General features: G+C 39.0%; 1 protein-coding gene across 30 annotated transcripts in view; it reads right to left on the reverse strand.

Moving 5' to 3' along the window:
- The window catches only part of ARPP21 (cAMP regulated phosphoprotein 21), a 155144-nt gene that overhangs the window by 95388 nt on the left and 41203 nt on the right, over positions 1 to 18553 (reverse strand). For 27 of the 30 annotated variants that reach the window (XR_013361550.1, XR_013361549.1, XM_077865884.1 and 24 more), the window contains exons 2-9: positions 17569 to 17742; positions 15615 to 15781; positions 14140 to 14181; positions 13291 to 13380; positions 9185 to 9329; positions 7654 to 7732; positions 6946 to 7005; positions 6080 to 6220 (exon numbers count right to left, since the gene is read on the reverse strand). Coding sequence is in view for 28 of the 30 variants with exons in the window: in XM_077865884.1 (XP_077722010.1) it covers positions 6080 to 6220; positions 6946 to 7005; positions 7654 to 7732; positions 9185 to 9329; positions 13291 to 13380; positions 14140 to 14181; positions 15615 to 15743 (686 nt within the window). In the remaining 2 variants the exon portion in view is untranslated. Of the gene's footprint in view, positions 1 to 6079; positions 6221 to 6945; positions 7006 to 7653; positions 7733 to 9184; positions 9330 to 11213; positions 13098 to 13290; positions 13381 to 14139; positions 14182 to 15614; positions 15782 to 17568; positions 17743 to 17836; positions 18009 to 18553 lie in introns of those variants that run through there. The other 3 variants (XM_077865881.1, XM_077865879.1, XM_077865907.1) reach the window with 3 other exon arrangements.

Here is an 18553-nt window from a genome sequence, read left to right on the forward strand (position 1 = left end):
CCCATAAAAAGTGCAGAGTAAATTTATCAAAATTTAAAATAACAAGATGCCAACCAACCACTCACAGATTTACAAGAGCCACTTGATTAAATTGAGGTCTGATCTTCCGAGGATTTTTAAGCAGCAGTATCCGGATGCTACTTGGTTACTGACAGTGCCATTCACATGCCCGACCAAAAAAAAAAAAAAAAAAAAAAAAGAACACATGTAGGGGAGGGAAAACTTGGGGTTTTACTTAGTTTGTTTTGGTATAAGCCCTGGATCACCTGCAGGGAATGAAATGCTAAGGATCAAAAATCAAGGATTCCGGGATCCCTGGGTGGCGCAGTGGTTTAGCGCCTGCCTTTGGCCCAGGGCGCGATCTCGGAGACCCGGGATCGAATCCCACGTCGGGCTCCCGGTGCATGGAGCCTGCTTCTCCCTCTGCCTGTGTCTCTGCCTCTCTCTCTCTCTCTCTCACTGTGTGCCTATCATAAATAAAATAAAATAAAAATTAAAAAAAAAAATCAAGGATTTCCATCTGAAATAGCCTCTTCAGGAAAGTGAGCAGAACAGACATCTGTTGCTGTTCTGACATCTCCTCTCTGTGTCTGCTGCTGGGCAGGTGGAAGGTTCCACAGTCCTCCCTCTTTAGTCAGACATATTCTGCACTTCAGGGATTCTTAACAAAGTCAACTGGGCTCAGCTGCTTCACCAAAGAGAAGCTTTATTTGTAACTTGAACAAGTTCATGGCTCTTGTGATTTACCAAATAGCTAGCCCAGGTAATTATCGTTTCTGAAAAAAATGAACAAGCAAACTATGGTCATCACTGCAGGTGATGGGACAGGTCCACGTGTCTCCGGAATTCAGGCCTTGTGCTCACTTAAGATGTAGGCCTATCTCTGCCTTTGGGTCACTACTCATATTTCATGGTTTCTGGAGCAGGGACCTCTCTCCTCCAGTGGAGGTGCCATTTCCTTCTTTGCTCTGCACTCTGGAAGTAGGGGATTTGAGGCAATGACAGTGGGCGGGTGCCAAGTCAAAAGAAAAAAATTCAAGAGATGACAACCTTTTAACATGACAATTATCTGGGACTAGTTAAACAGTTACTCTGACATATGCAAAAACATTCAGATACTCATGGGACTCTCTTTGCCTATGACTGATCTTGGCCCTTTGGAAAACACTAATGCAAGGAGATAGTTTCAAGCCTCCAAATGATAGAATCTGAGCTTATGTCCTTTCTCTAAGATGGAGGAAGGCAGACAGAGGTGAGGAAAATCATCTAATAAGAGAACAATGGGATGCTTTGGGCTAAACACTTAAAAGAATAAGCAAATGACAAAGTATAGATCAGAAAGGCAAACAAAGCAAAGGGTAGTTTCTCATATAAAAATAGACTCATATATTTATAGCACTTAAATATTTTTCAATAAAATCATTGTTCATATTTTTAACCTCAATACTAAAAACAAACAAAAACAACAGTATAGAGAGTAAGTACGTTTTAAATATCATGTGTAGTACTAAAATAACAGAGGCCCTAACATTCCTACCTGAATTCCCAAGGGGCTCATTTGATGCTACCACTCGATCTGACAGTTAACAAAGAATCCCAACAGGAAAAAAAAAAAAAATTAAGTGCTAGAAAGTGAAACTTATTTCTGGCAACATATGGGGGGAAAGAGGGATAAACGAAAGGGACAGAATATGACAGGGTGAGTCTCAGCTCAAAACCACCATTCTTCATTTCAACAAAAGGCAGTAAATTCTAATGAGAGGCTCCCTCAGCTATTCAGACCCAATCTGTGGACCAATCAGTGTGCTGGGAGGCTTCAGGTTACATATACTCACCTACTCTTAACCTGGCTAGCTCAGAGAACCACCAAGGCCACTGTGCTATGAGGGTCGGGTGACTTCCTTGTCAATTCTCTAAAGTACCCAGGTTTGCTCAAAGGAAGGCACTTTCCTGGAATGTCTCCCACATGAGCATGGCTCTCATTTCCTACTCTCTCTGGACTACTGCATCTGTCAGCCTCATCCCATGCTCTTGTGGCTCTGGCATGAAACCCTGGATTTGGACAATTGGGTTGATTGTTGCGGTAATTTTGTAATAATACAATAGGCAGGTTTACCTCCTACACTGACATTATTGATAAGTGTAGCTTTTTCATTTTTAAGGAGGGAAATGATTGGAGTAAAGCAAGGTTGAAATTGAATTGATATCATCCCCCTACCAAATATCATACCTTGTAATAGTGATAAACACAGAGGATGTAGCAAGAACTATCAAATTGTGGGAAGTATATGTTATTTACTGATACTACTGGGTTCATCTTCCAAAATATCTCCCCTTCCCCGCAGGCCCATTCATTATTTCTTATCAGACAGCAAAAGACTTAAAGAGGCAGAATTCCCAACCAATCTGGGGAATCTTGTTGAGGATTTTGCTCAAGATGTTCTGGGTGTTTTTGCTCTAAGACAGATTATTTAAGAAAATTGTTCTTGATATTTAACAAACTAACTTGGATCCCAGCCATGCTAATCATTGCCTCTCTGTGAGTCCAGATTTGAACTTCAGTGCGTGCCTCATTTTCTGCTTCTGTAAAATAAGACTCTAATTACTTAGGTTGTAAATATGTTTTCAGGATGAAATGAAATAATATATATGCAATAAGATTATCCAGTGCAATGAATAATTAGTAGGTAATGCTCTTATATCACATGTAACTGAAAAGTCAGTCCTTGGACAAATTTTTTTTCCATCATAAAGGACAGATATGTTTTACCTCAGGATCTTAGAAATACTAGATGTGAGTAAACTACATTTACACACGTATGTAATCCTCACAGTACATTGTCATGAGTAAATGTTTTGAACTTCATATGAAACTATTCTATCTCTGAGAAAACTTAATATTCTCAAGTTACATTGTATAATCACTTGAACTATTTATAACCTAGGAAACAAGGATTCCAGGAAATAAACGCCAGCCATTTTGTTGCTGATAGGTATCGATGTCAGAGGATCAGTGTCATTGAGGAAGAAAAGTTAAAAATTATATTAAAACATGCTTTCTCTCTGTCAGTCCTTTAGTTCGCTTTTGTGCTCTCCATCTGCATTTTTCTGCATTTCTCCCAAGCTATGGTGCCATTTAAAAAATGCACTTTCATGTATTTGCACTAAAGTAGCATCAGACCGCCCCCCACCCTGAAAGGGTATTCCCCAAACACAAAACCCATGAGGAGTCATCTGAGGAATTTCCACCTCTGCTTCCCTCCTTCATATAAATGGAAAAAACATCTCCATCCAATAAGGCATCTATTATAATCCATCTGTTACTGTGGTCCCCACAACCAACACGTGCCAATTGCCCTGAGAGTGCGACTCTCGAAAGTTTCAGAGAACCAAAGCAAATAAAGACACCCAAGACTTAAAATGTTCTGAAAGGAATATTCCAGTTTAAACTTCAAATCCAAAAGAACATGGTAACAAACTTTTAAAATACTTTTAAACATACATCTTTCTACAGAACAACATTTCTCCTCTGCTAAAGCTGCCAACAGTGATTCATATTCTGGGGATGTGACTTATTACTATCTGAAAAATGACATTTAACTCATCCACTTCTCTTGTCCTGAAAGATATCAGCACTCCCTCCCCCTCATCCCCAAACAACAGCCACTCAAATAGAGGATCCTCAGAAAGATGGCCAGAAGAGAACAGCACGACTTGACAGCTCTGGATTGAACATTAGTAAGCTCGACCCTTCAGGAAATACCTTAAAAGTCCATGATGTACAGTCATTTGTCTTTCTGTTTAGGCAAGGCCTGACTCAAGCGAGACTAGAAGGTGTGTACAAGAACAGGCACGAGGAAGAGCCAGTCCAGGCCTTGCATCACAGCAACTATACCTGAAGTGTTCTAGGCATGTACTCTCTTAGCTCCCCCTGAAGGCATAGACATGAGGCGTCTATTTCAAATTGGCCATTAGAAAACACACACACACACACAAACAGCCTAGTGTTCTCCCAGAAGTGAAGAAGTCCAATAACATGATAATATGATACCCATTAGCCAGAAAATAAAAGTTTTAAGGGATAAATTATATCCTCCAGTCATAGTTGGAAACTTGCAAGAATAACACAGGTTCAGACAAGAGCTACTCAACAGAACTTTCTGAAACAATGGCAATATGCTATATATGTTCTGTCTCATAGGAGCACTTGAAATGTGGCTAGCCTGACCAAGGAACTGAATTTTGAAGCTTAAATTTTATTTAAATTTAATTGATTTAAAACAAAACATACATAGCTATATGTAGTTAGGGGCTACTGTACTGGCATAGCAAGTTTAGAACCATCACTCAAAGCTCACGGAAAGTCTTCACATGGGGCTTAATTTTCTCAAAAACTACTCTACCCAGAAACAGGTCTCAAACACGTGTGCTAATATTGTAACCATGGGATTGCAAAAGTGACATGAATTAAAAATAAATGCACTATCTCTACTAGCTGAACCTGTATCAAACAATATACTTGATCATTGAGCTTTTCCATGTCTGTTATGGCCTAAATAGAAAAAGAAGAGAAAAACAAATGGAAAAAAAAAGATTGTCCACTGCTGGCCTATTTCACAATCAGTGTGTCCCTGCACTTATGGTATGTGAAAGTCATAAGTGAAACCAGGATAGAGAATGAAAATCCACAACAGCAACAATGAGGGATGCTTGATGCAGAGGGGACATATAAAGGATGAAAGGACAGTGACTTTCATTCTTATGACAATTGAAAATGGGAGGTACATGTGCTAACAATCAGATAAAGTGGAACACTGATAAATTTAAAAATGTATTTTGCCAGCACAGTAGAATGCAACCATAGGACCCAATAATTCTGAAGCTTCGAGGACCCTTAAATATCATCCACTTTAAACTCTCCTGCAGATAAATAAGTAGTTGGAAGCCAAGAGAAGCGAAGTGCTTGGTGTCCCTGAGATAATAGCCCAGCTCCGTCCCAGATCTCTGTTTGTGTTCTCTCCACTGTGACCTTCACTCTTGTTCTGCGGAACACAGACTGAACCTTGAGTAGAGAAAGAGCCTCATCTCTAGCCCTACTTGTCCAGCCTCTGGGGAGCAGAAAATGGAGTGTCTAAAACACGCTGCTCTGCTTGACACAAAAGCTCCCTTCACTAACACAGCATTCCTAAAAACCATGCAATTTACACAATTTACTAAGCACACTGTGAAAAAAAGAAATTACAAGGCACAAGTGTTTTAAGCGAATGCTTTGCATAGGGACCATTTTTCAAGTTAACACGTATCTGCTATAAAAGGGGCTTGCACTGTGCTCAAAACACACATGCTTTTAAGAGATCCAAGTGCAAATTTCCAAAGCAAATGACTACTCATCCTACACTTTTGGGGACTCAATGGGACCGTGAAGAGATATTAAGATAGAAGCAAATGATTATTTTAAGGAGGAAAAGCAAATAAACATCTTCCTTTTAGAGCTAGAACTGAGCTATTCAGCTCAAAATTCTCCTTTTACAGGTGAAAAAAAAAAAAAACGAGATGGCAGATTTTAACTGACTTATTTCAAGTCACACAGCTATTAAGTAAAAGAATGGTGACTTTAGGCACAGGATTTCTGTCTCTGGGGGGCAAAGCTCTTTGTTAATCTAGAAACCACAGTAAGACAGATGTCTATGGACCAGAAAAAGAAAGAAAAGGACAATTATCCTGTATATGTCCTTGCTGTTTTAAAATGCCTGTTTTTTTACTTGAGTTATACTTTGACATAAAATGTTCTATGCTTTTCTTTGTAATCACATGGAGTATTGATGAAAGAAAGAAAATTATGTTTCAGGAGCTGTGTAAAAGATCCAAGAATAAACCCACTTTACTGTCTAAATTTTATAAACTTTCCTGGTCCTCAGATAATCTTTTACAGATAAATGCCACATACCGCTGATAAGTGCAAGAGATAAATAACACTGCACATTTTAAATGCCATGTATTTTGAATTTTATAACATGCTCTTATAAATGAATCCATAAGAGAAAAAGAAAATGCTAAATAAATACAGCAATGGGCTTACATTCTTGTGTTGCTGGTCTTGTTGATGATAACAGATTTCCCTGTTTGATCCACATTGTGATCCAACCCAAAGTAAGCTGCCACTCGATGAACAAGCATCCTCTGATAGGATGACATCTGAGGGAACTTTTTATAATGATTACTGAAAAGGAATATAAGAAACAGTGGAATCAGCACTTGCGTTTTGGGCCTGTAGGGCATTCTATAGGTACACATGTAAAACCATTCCTATTTCATCCAAACCACTAAGCTTAGTTCATCTCTGGCATCACTTCATGTCCTCATTTCCAGACAATTTTCCACTTACTATGGATTTATCGATTAAGCTACAATAAGCATCTCTGTTTCATAGTTGCACATTTCTCTTAGCAAAGAGAACTTAATGTCTGTTGGAAAGTATTCTATTTTAGTTCATGATACCTTATCAACAGAGCCAGGCACGGGACAAATGATATGACATAGTATGTGACTGCAGATGCCTATCTGGAGATGTGTCATTACACGGTTTACACTGAAAGCAGCACAATTATGACCAGGCATAACTGACTGCAGCCAGCTGGAGCCCATTAAAAAACTATAATAAAAATGAAAAGGGTTGCTTCTTGTCACAGCTACTCTATGCTAATCAGCAGCCCCCTGTTTATAGTCATTTTGTCAGGAATTTAACAAGCAGGCACACACATGGTCCAAGCAACAATTCCCATCAATATATAGCTTCTAATCCTAATAGCATCTCCATTTAACAAATTGGCAAACATATTAAATAATGTTTTATCTATCCCTAAATCTTTCCAGAATGAATAATTAAATCCAAATACCAAACTAAGACACATCATATAAATTAATCAGCACTGCAATAAAACATACTTGTTGTCACCAATGAAATCAATAATTTCCTGCTCCATTTTCAAGAGTATCATCCTGTCCCTGCAAAAAACAAATGTCAAAATGAAAAGGTTTGATGTACTTGCCATTCTCAAAGACCTAAAAAGTTCATTTGCATGTCTGAAAAAGATTGGTTGAACCCATGTGACTATAAATCTTTAATCTAGCTCTTCTCTGGAATATGCAGTCCATATACATGTGATTTCATCCTACTTAAGATTATTTCTCATCTTGTTTGTTAAGCATTTTGTAATATTGAAACTTCTGTAGTTTTAATGTTAATTAAGACATGTAAGGGATTAAGCCCATAAGACACATCAGATACGTTGTATATTTTAAATTAATAGGAAACTAGAGCAAAGCAAAGCCCAATAAGTCAGTAGGGCATAATTGGTTTCTTTAACATTGATTCTAATTCTCTTTTTTTCCTTAATCAGTATCTCTTTGTGACCAGGAAAGCAAAACTTGTGAACTATAATTTATTCTTTGAGTAACTACCCACGAATTAAGACTATCTGTAAACAATAAACATGCAAACTATTAGCAGAAAATAGAAAATATAAGAGACAGTTTAAGACATTAGAAAAGGTGCCTGCATTTTACAACTTTGTACTTGGAAGTGTTGGACAAATGACTTTGCAGTATTCTACTGGACTCTTCTAAAAATAAGAGGTTCATTTAATAATTTACCTGGAATTATTCTTTAATGTGTTAATCAGAAACTCATGTAAGTCTATGCCAGTAGAATCCGTGTATTCTTGGCTGCAATCTGAAACAAATAGCAGGATGGATTTGTCAGGAATGCTGATAAGGAAGAGGGGTGGAAAGGTTTCCCTCTTGCTGGGTATATTTTAGATAAAGCTATTGGCGTGAAGGTACAGGTTTCAAAACTAGCAAATCAGCAGTATAACACTAGAATGAAAACCAGATTTGAGATGGAGAAACCCAGTAGATCCTGAGTGTGGAAAGATCCAGCCGTCACAGGAGGGGCTGTGGGCACAGTAGGGTAGGAGGTGGGTGGGGTGAAATGTCACGTGTTCATTCCCTGCTGTCAATCAGCAAGGCCATGAGCTACACGTGACAGGTAGTACCAACCCACAGAGAGAGCTCTCAACAGCTTGAGATTCTGGGAAACCCTTTTTCTCTTAAAACAGAGAGGGCAAAAAATGAAAGTTCTGTGATAAGACCGTCTAAATATTCATCAGTACAATAGGAGGGCACTGAATATTTCCAAGCCTTTCAAATCTTCTGATGCTGGCTAAAGCTTAATTTCTAAAGCCATTTTAGGAACCTGCACTTCTTTACTCCTGTCACACCTTGGGTTTTAGATATTCAGTAGCAGAAGTAATCATTATAAGCAGATACATGTTTACAGAGCATAATACAAGCAGACATCATTCCTCAGCTGATCAGATGCCTTGTTCTTTCTCTGTTATTGAAAAAAAAAAAGTCTACTGCAAAGCTATTTATTATGGTATTCTTCATTTTAACATAACTTAGTTTTGTTTTAACCTTTGTTTCATTTTATTTTTTTGGGTTTGATTTTTGTACCACTGTATGTATGGCAACAATCTGAAAAGTCTGGACTATGGCTTTGGGGTTTGAGAAGGTATAGCTTTTTTCTTTTCTTGGAAAAAATTTTATTGAAGTAGAAATGTATATTTTTTTTAGGTGAGACATGATGTGGTGGGTTATGTGGGTTGCAGAGACCAAATCCATTTGTGGCAGATACAACGTCAATCACATATTCCCACCCAGGACATTGACTTATTTACGTCTATGCTTTGGGGACAACATCACTTGTTGGCTGTGAATTGCTAATTCATTATCTGTTTTTTAAGATAAACATGGAAGTTAAGATATAAAACTGAATACCATTACTGTACATCAGCTCAGGTTAATCAGACTAATGAACCTGAGTTAAGAGCAGATTTATACTCAGTCTTTTGTACAAACTTATCATTGAAAACAGAAGACCCAAATGAAAATCCAAAGAAATAAGTGAGCCTAAAAATAACCTTTCTTGATACACAAATAATGACACCATTAACAGAAAGGAAATAGAGTTCACATCTTTTACACACACACACACACACGCATACACATATAGAAGTATATGCAGAGTCTGGTGGCAGGTGAATATGTGTGTAAATCGAGGATGTACTCTGTGACTATTTATCTGTCCAAATTCAGTAAGTTAAGGAAACATGTTCACATTCACCTTTTGATAACATTCTGATCTTGGGTTTTTCAGAGGTTTTATCTTTGTTTTTATCCTTTTCTTTTTCTCTTTCTGAGTCATCTTTCCTAGATTTATCATCCTCTTGCAGGCTGGGAAAACTGGAAAGCTGTAAATGAATTGATTCCTGTTGGGGAAAAAATATAATAATTTAGGGCCAGATTTAAGACTCTCTGTCTGGTTCCATTTTGCATAGAGGTTATTAAATACAGGAAAATGAAAGCCAGGAGCAGATTTTTTTTTCTTAAATGGTAAAAAAAATTAAACCTGTCAGAAAAATAATTTCCCTTTAGGGTGAATTAAACTTCAGAAGTCAATGGGAGGTCATGAGAAACATCTAGTACTAAAACTTAGCCTCATGAATATTAACTTTAAGCAAGTTACTTTCCCCTGGATCATACCTCTTATTTCCTCTACAGGTTTATTTTTAAACACTTAGGAAACATTTCCTTATCAGTCAGCTTACGTCACAGCCACTGCCATGTCTCAAAAAAAGGAAAAAAAGCCTTTTGAGTTCTTTTTTATAATTCCTTATAAGGAGAAATCTGCACAAACATAGACAGATATTACGAATCATAATTACAGATAGAACAGACATAAAGGCCTTAATAGCCAATTTACAGTAAAAAGTCTGTTTTAGAGCTACATCAACAATGATTTCTACTATTTACAAAAACCAAGCTAGGTGCAGGAATCCCAGGTATGGATGATTAGCACACCTCGTTTACAAACGCCATTAGTAAGTCATCGTAATATATGGTTAGAATCAGCATTGCCTTTTAGAAAAGGTAGAAAGCAGAAATATATTTCCCATCAATTAAATATAAATAATATTTTAATTTTTGTATCAGTCAGTTCTTTCCAAAATGTAAAATCTCTTGAACTGATGCTTTGTACACTATTGACCATTTACAGTATTGGGACTGGATCCACTTTTATATTTATTTATTTTACACTGGAAACAGATCGCTTTGTTTTAATCCACATATCAGCCATTGGGCTGATAACATGTTCACTGTTTTGAAGAAGAATGAGCCAAATCATAGCTTTTAAAAAGTTTTATAAAAAGCCTATCCTATGATTAAAACTATGACAAATTAACCAACATTAAACCTGCTTTCTCTTATGTAAGAGATCATTTGATGGGAAAGCTTTTTTCTACCGGTAACATTAAAATTTATGATGTGAAAGAAAAATATTCCCAATGACTAATAGTGTTTCTAACTAAACTAATGCTCCTGTACACGTGACTAAAGCAATGCTTGTACCTCCTCAAATTACGGCCATCTTGGGATCCTTCGGGTTCTTGATAAACCTGGCTAATCTAACAAGCATAAAACAAGACCACCAAAACCAAGTTTGTGTTTTAGTTGGGGCTCCATTGTGAACTCCTAGCTGGAATAAAAAGGCACCACAGCTGGAAAGACATATGATAGAGAGGAGGAAATAAATATTTCCTTCTCATGATAAATATTTATCTTAGCTAGATTTCCTGACATCTACGTGTTTATCCTGGGGATGGACAGACACAAAATATGTAAAACTGAGTGTAACTTGATTATAGATTCTTTTGTCATGTGATTTGGGACAGAAATGTCTTAGTCTGCAAAGGTTCAGGCTGATTTTAAGGTTTTGATTTGCTTCTGCTTGCTAAGGAAACAGCTGGAACATTTCTGGTTCAGAAAACACAGTTGGGGGTTGGGGAAGAATCAACTCAATAATTGATCAGGAGGGGAAACTGAGGGCACCAGGCCATCAGAGTGGTTGGTCTCATTGCTTCTTCAAAACCTATTGCATCCCCCAGCCTCTGTCAGTTTGAGTCTACAATCAAAGAGGCCTGGAAGCATAACTACAAGAGCAGAGGCTAAAAGACATCTTCCACCAAAAAAAAAAAAAAAAAGGACAAACTCACGCCACGTGTGGACAAATACTATTCTCAGAAAAATACCTATCTTTTCTATACGTAAATATATATTCTGGTGTTGAAAGAACACACAAAAGTGCTATAGAGTTGGTAAAAAACAATCTGTTATTTTTTAATATTTTTATTGATATGCTCAATAATAAAATACAAGTGTTAATAAATACATTGGTACAGGATAAGTTTATATCCAACAACAATAAAAGAATGATTCAAGTCACAGTAATACACTGATAGGTAAAGAATATAACATTAGAAAAGCAAAACTCCTTTAACTGAAGGACAGACTGAACCATCAGCTATGGGTCTGAGATCAAGTAATACAGGTAGCAAGAGTTTTTCCCACACAGGAAAATGAAGGCAGTTTTCAAATACTGTGAATATACAAATATTAGGGAAGCAATACAATCCATATACTGTTACTGTATACGTCTGCCAGGGTTCTCTGGGATTCAGTTCCCACATTTTGTAAGTGCCGATGGTACCTAATGAAGGCATTTGCATATAAGCTCAAAGGTCTGCTTCTTTATTCCCTAAAAAGTAACACACCCACTGGCTACCATGTGTGTCTGGGTATTTTCTGTCGGCCGCCTGCTCCCGCCACCCCTGAGCCAGTCAAAAGAGAGGTGTGCGAGTTCTAATTCTTTCCTACACAGCTAGTCTTGGTCACTGAGCTTGAAACCAGCAGGAACAAAGCACCGATTGCATCTTATTTCTCTGTACCAACTGTATGGAGAAACTAGACTTAGGTCCAGAACGGGCACTACATACAGATGATCTCTTAAAAAATTTCCTCCTGGTACCTTGTCAAATGGCATGAGAAGCAGATTAAGTCTCTAAAGGCTGTCCTCCTCTGCCTGGTATTAGGAGTAGGGGACAACTGGGGCATGACTTCTCCCAGAGTCTGTCATTCTGCAGAGTTAACATATATTGTGTGCAGTACATTATAAGCCATCAATCAACATTTAAAAATATAAGCCATGATAGTCACATCATTCCCCCTTTTCAATCTCCATTAGAAATAGAAGCACAAATAAAATGCTGAAGAAAAGCCACACATTTCTCAGAGCCCAAGTAAAATAAAGCTTGTGTATGAAACATAGTGATGGCTAGAGAAAGATAGCTGGTCCATGCCTTACGACATGAGTGGCACGGTCAGAAAATGAAGCTAGGAAAAAAAAATACTCTTAGGACAAAATCTATAAGGTATTTATTTTTGGTCCTTTTAAAGAAAGTGCTCTCAATGCTGTCTGTATCCATGAGAAGAATTTAGAGTATTTCAATTAAAATAAAAAGAGGAAGGCAAACAAGACCAAACAAAAATAATGATATCTTAATCAATTTGCACTCCCCTGGGCTCAGATAAATCATTTTGCTGTTGTCTTGACTTCTCGGATAAAATAAGGAAAATTTCAGCTGCTAGACTATTTTTTATAAAAGCTAATACAATGCCTAAAAGGCAAACAAAAATAAATATGACATGAAGTTCCCATTTGGTCACGGGAGGGTTTTGACAGAATCTGAATTTTCAGGCCCTAATAGTGTTGCTATAAGGAGCAAAAATAAGTGGAAGAGCCCACAGTGATATATAATATTAAATTCATATAAATTTAATAATATGAAATCCACCATCACCTCAGATTTCATTTCTGGACAATTTTTCCAGCATTCGGAAATCTCTAACGAAAGCCCATAAAAACATGTCTCCAAAGATTAATGCACCTTAGTCACTATTTCCAAAGTTTCATAAGAGCCAAGAGTTGTGTTTCTTATAGGCAAGTGCATTTTGGGGAAGTGAGAGGTAAGAATCTCCAATAAGGAAGGAGATGGGATGCTTAGGACTATATTTGGTTCAGTCTTATCAAGAGAGAGCCTTTGAGGAAATTCGGCACTACCGTGCTTACTTTTTAAGTTTTTTTTTTTTTTTTAACTAAATTCTTTTGAATTCCTTTCCATTTGCAGTTTTCAGAGAGTCTGGAAAAAAACAAACGTAATACTCTGTGACAAACTGTTAAGCTAGTTTAGAATGTCTCATAAGCAGAGGATAAAGCCGGAAAACTCTCTTTATTTCTTCTCCCCCAAAACTCTGTGTGATGCCAGACTCAGACCCATGCACACGAAGACAGATCCCACTCATGCAGTTAGTGAAAGTGCCAGGGGGTAATACCTGATCCTGAAGACTTTCCCCTCCTGGTCTGGCTGAGGATTCTTCACAAACGGCAAGACTGCGAGTCAGTTTACCTTTCCCTGCTCCTGACTGGGGAGGGGAAAGAAGAGGCAAGGCAAGGCGAATAAAGACAACAAACAGAAAACATTCTCGGGGCTGTCAATTCCTCACCACCCTCCCAGGACCTCCCAAACCAGATTCCTAAAATGAGCTTCAAATTGGCTGCCCCGTGCTGTCTGTCTACACCGGCTTCAAGATTCAGAGCCCCGTGTTGGTGGTGATGCAGGTGGAGGCGATTGTGAATAACGTGGATTTAAGGGGCACCTGTCGCAAATTGGGCCCCTCACGTCGGAAACATGTAAGGAAGCAACTGCTGCCATTTTGTGAACATACAAGGAGAGAAGGATGACAGAAATTAATTTCTGCTAAGACTGAGTCTGGGAGGGATCTGATTGAAAAGATGTTTAAGATGATGAGGGGAGGGACCTAAAACACACCGGCACCTGTTTACTCCAAGGGAGAAATCAACTGGCCAGACTAACACATCTGCCCCAGATTTTATTTAAAATGAAAACAAAAGAAGCTACTCATTTTGTGAAGCGCTGTCAAGTCCGCCATTGCGAAAACGGGATCAGACACATGCATTTGCGGCTATGGGAACCCTAAATGCTCTAACTGCAAAGCATACAGAGAGAGACAGAAAGACAAGTGTAGTGTCAACAGGACCTCGTTGAAAGCAGACAGGGCCAGTGGAGCCATCTGAACTGGCAACAAACCTGTTAACCCCCGTCTGAAATAAGCAACTGACAGCCATGATATCAGGTCAATGTGGCATCTCCAGAACCCTACCTTGGATTTTCTTCTTTCTTGGTTCTGAGCTGCCAACCGCCTCTGTATGTTAGAAACAAAGTCAAACAAACAAACAAACAAACAGTAAACCAACAACCGGGGGGTGGGGGGAGAAGAGAGAGGGAGAGAGAAAAGAAGTGTCATTAGTCCAGAAATCAAGAACGTATTATAATCATTGTGGAAGGCTGCCCTGCCCTTTCTCCCTCAAACTTTTGACCTTTTAACTTTAGCTCCTTCTCCTTACAGCAGCAATTGGGTAGGGGGCGCAGGGAAGCCTGCCTTGAAGGCTTTGGACCATTTCGTGGTTATCTGCCTTTGTTCACTGATATACAAAAAGAGTTAACAGTTTGTAGTTTGGTTCAACTAAATCAATACAGGCTATTTGCAAGTAGTTTGTTTTCCCTCTACCAAATCTCTTGCTCTCATAAATCATGGTGTACTTAATCATATCACTCTTTCAGTACCGTCAATCATCCCTCAACCCCCCCAGTACTCCCCCCAACCACCCTTTTCTAGGGCTCGCTCTGTCTCTCTCTCTCTCTCTCTCTCTGATTGTGAATTCTAAGGCTTAGGTTTGTTTGCTAATATGAAGTGGACCTTTGCCTGCCCTCAAAGGTCCACAGAGCTCACATCTTTGATTTTTCTTAGTCTATCATGAGCTAGGTCTTTGGCTTTCCCAGAAATAGCAAATCCATTTTTAAAACTCAGCTAGCCTAAAGCTGCCTCTGGGAGAAACCATTCACAAACTCGTTGAGGTGGTCTGGAAATCACTCTGGAGATGCTGTGCACACATTCAGTCATTAAATACGATCTCTGGTCATTTTATTTATTTATTTATTTTCATTTCAAAGGGCATTTTATAATACCTTTGGTCAGAAAAAAAAGTGATTAATATTTAGGAAAGGAGGGGATCCCTGGGTGGCGCAGCGGTTTGGCGCCTGCCTTTGGCCCAGGGCGCGATCCTGGAGACCCGGGATCGAATCCCACATCAGGCTCCCGGTGCATGGAGCCTGCTTCTCCCTCTGCCTGTTGTGTCTCTGCCCCTCTCTCTCTCTCTCTCTCTCTGTATGACTATCATAAATAAATTTAAAAAAAAAAAAAAAAAAAAAAATATTTAGGAAAGGAGAGGAGTAGGTTTATGGATTTCCTACTCATTTACTAGTCAAACTCTTTTTTTAATATTGTATTTATTTATTCGTGAAGACACACAGAGAGAGGCAGAGACATAGGCAGAGGGAGAAGCAGGCCAGTGTGGGAGCCCAATGTGGGCCTCGATCCCCAGACCCCAGAATCATGCCCCGGGCTGAAGGCAGACACAACCATTGAGCCACCCAGGTGCCCCAATACTACTCAAACTCTTAAGTGAAAAAAACAAAAACAAAAACAAATGAACAAACCTTCAAAGTATTCTGCATATGAAAGAAAGGAACTGCGCACAGTGGTGCCAGCCAAAGAGACCGGGTTTCCAAGCTCACCTGCAGTTCCAGCTTCTCCTCTTCATCCAGGCTCTCGGATTTCACAATGCCATTCTCTGGGGTGGCCGAATCCTGCTCAGTCCCGCCCTCCTCCACTACTGCCCGATTCAGGTCTCCTGGCTCAGACATTCTCCCAGACACAAATTAAAACAACAAGGTGTGATGCCCTACAAGGTTAAGAAGTCAGAACATAAAGTCAGTGCGTGGTGAAGCACTTCCTATTATTCTTGTGGTGTTTCATTTCTCCCTTTGTATTCAAATTCAAACGAGCAACTCAGGCATCTCTGCCAATTTTATACGAAAGGAGAATAATAAGGCAAGATCAAATCCAGTACCCAAGTCAGATGCACGAGGCAGATTCAGCCGCCCTGTCCACACCCCCTCTGCACCCGTACACACACACTTGTGAATACACCTTCCCAGGGAAATGGGTTGACAAGTCTTAAGTGGAGACACAGAACTCCCACACATCTACCAGGCCCTATGCCTCAGGACAAAGTAGAAGAAAAAGAAAAAGAGGGTACTGCTCCAAGTCTTGAAGAGATAACCCTCAGTGGCTGAGTCAAGAGGTGGTATTGGAGTTCTGCTGCATGTCTAAGATGATTCAAAAATTATTTGCAAGTTTCAACCCATAGACAAGCTTTCCTGGGCATACGGAATACTGTGTACTCTAGAAGTAGGGGCAAAATCAATTTAAGAGCTGATAATTCTGTATAAGTACAGGTTCTAAATTTGCAATAAACCTTTCGGGCCAACATTTTTCAGGCTTCAAACTGACAGCTACATTATTAAAAGCAAGAGTGCTCTCCTGAGCTCCTGCCAGTTGCTGGTGCTGCACAGAGCCTGTGGAAGGAAGTCTCTGGCAGGCAGCTCTAATGAAGCTATAGCCACTGAACCCCGCTACTATAGACTCACAGTGTACTACTACACAGACACTGGAAATGGCTTTTCAAAGTTAAAGCCTGTTATTATTTTTTTTTCTCCCTACCTCCATACAACCCCTGACACTCCCCCTCCTGATATGCTGTCAAATAAGATTCATGAATAATTTAGCATTTACTTCCTCCTCAGTTTTTTTTTTTTTTTTAAGATGAGAGAGGGGAAAAAAGAGAAAGGAAAGAAATACAGAAGGAATGAAGGAAGGAAAAAGAAGAAAAAGAGAAAAGGGAATTGACATTGTGAAAGTCAGTTCTTCTGACCTAGAAAGTCAGTTCTTCCACAGAAATTCCCAAACAATGACTGTCCTCTTCCCAGTCATTACAACAGTAATGATTATTGGACAAATCAGGGCTATATGCATTTGGGAGTGTTTAATCACCATTTACTAACTCAGTAACTTTATTTCCAACTGGATATAAGAAGCATAAGAAAAATCTAAACCACAGCAATTTCTGTTGCAAATTTAATAAGATCTACCATGACAGAACAGATGGTATCTAATGTTATCTTAAAAAAAAAAAAATGCAGGCTTACTTGGCAAAGGATTATGGGAACATAAAAGGAAGAGTTTTCTAAAGGATGGTGGCTGGAGTCTGTGAGTTACTGGTGAGCAATGCTTTTAAGTGTGGGGAAATTTGAGGATATTCCATTCAGTGCATTCAGATAGATTCCTCATATTTCGGTGACACTGGCTGGGTTATGTGTGTAGTTAACAAAGGTTCTGTTTCTCCATGGCTAACAGCCTGTTTCTCAATGTATTGGGTAGAGGGAGGAGATGGGACTTCTGTTGCCCTAACTCTGTCTTCAAAGCATTTCAGCACAAAAGCAGATTGTGACTAGATTTAAAATGAAATGAACAAATTGAGCTCTAATTTTATAAACTATAAGCCAGTTGAGTCCCTGCTATAGATCCGGTCTGTTTTGGTTACACTGAATGACCTCTTCTATGCAAACAGGCACATTTATATAATAACAAAATACAGATGAGATGACAGCCAGACAACAAGGCCTTTACCTTTCGTGCAGAATTCCTGCTGTAGGTCTTGGCGACTTACTAGCGGCTTCTGTCGTTCTACACCGGGAAAATCCACACAATCGATCAGAGACAACTGGAGTCCCATGTCCCCATTAACAGTTCAGAATGCCCATCTCCATGCGATTCCCTTACACAGTTTGACACATCATCAACCTGAAAAAAGATGAAAAGTCAATAACAATAATTGCAATAGTCATGGTAGGGTGAAGGACCAAATAAATAAGACCAGATTTTGAACACTAATGACCAGCTTCCAGCAAATCACGTTCACAGCTTGATCCAGCCCCACCTGTCTCGGGCTGCCTGCTTCTTCTCTAATGAAGGCTACAGCCCGGCTGTTCAAGTCAGAGCGGCACCCACGCAGGGAGCTAAAATTAACAATTGCATTATGCACTGAAGATTACTCACTTCAATTTTAACCTTTTTTAGTGAAATCTCGCACTTTGTAGTTAAAAAAAAAAAAAAAAAAAAACAAGCCTGTGTGTTTGCCTCAATGAGAATCCAGATCACCTATGCGCTAAAAAAGCCTTGCCTCCTTTTTTTTAACCAAAGTCTTTGTTTTCATTATAGATTAATATAATATACTTTAATGCTCTTTCTGAGACTCCTTTCTTTAGGAAAGTTATCCTAATGAGGCATATTTAAAGATTTCAATTTAACGGGCATTATCTATAAAAGTGAAAAAAAAAAAGAAAAAAGAAAACTTTCACAAGGGCATGGCTGAGGGAGCATTTTCTTCCTCACTTACAGTTTGGAAAGAGTTCCTAATGTTCTCGCTGGGCAGTGAACGGGGTCCCCCCATTCCCCTCCCTCCCCATCAGGATTGTCACCACCAGCTGGGCATTCTGCTTGACAGCACAGAAAGACTGTCAGAGGGATTCAACAGATTTGCAAACTTTGAGCCTGTTGAGAAGAATCCATGCTATAATGTGCACTTTCTTTTTCTCACAACTCCTACCGGAGC

The sequence above is a fragment of the Canis aureus genome, chromosome 22, assembly GCF_053574225.1.
Source record: "Canis aureus isolate CA01 chromosome 22, VMU_Caureus_v.1.0, whole genome shotgun sequence".
Lineage (NCBI taxonomy): Eukaryota > Metazoa > Chordata > Mammalia > Carnivora > Canidae > Canis > Canis aureus.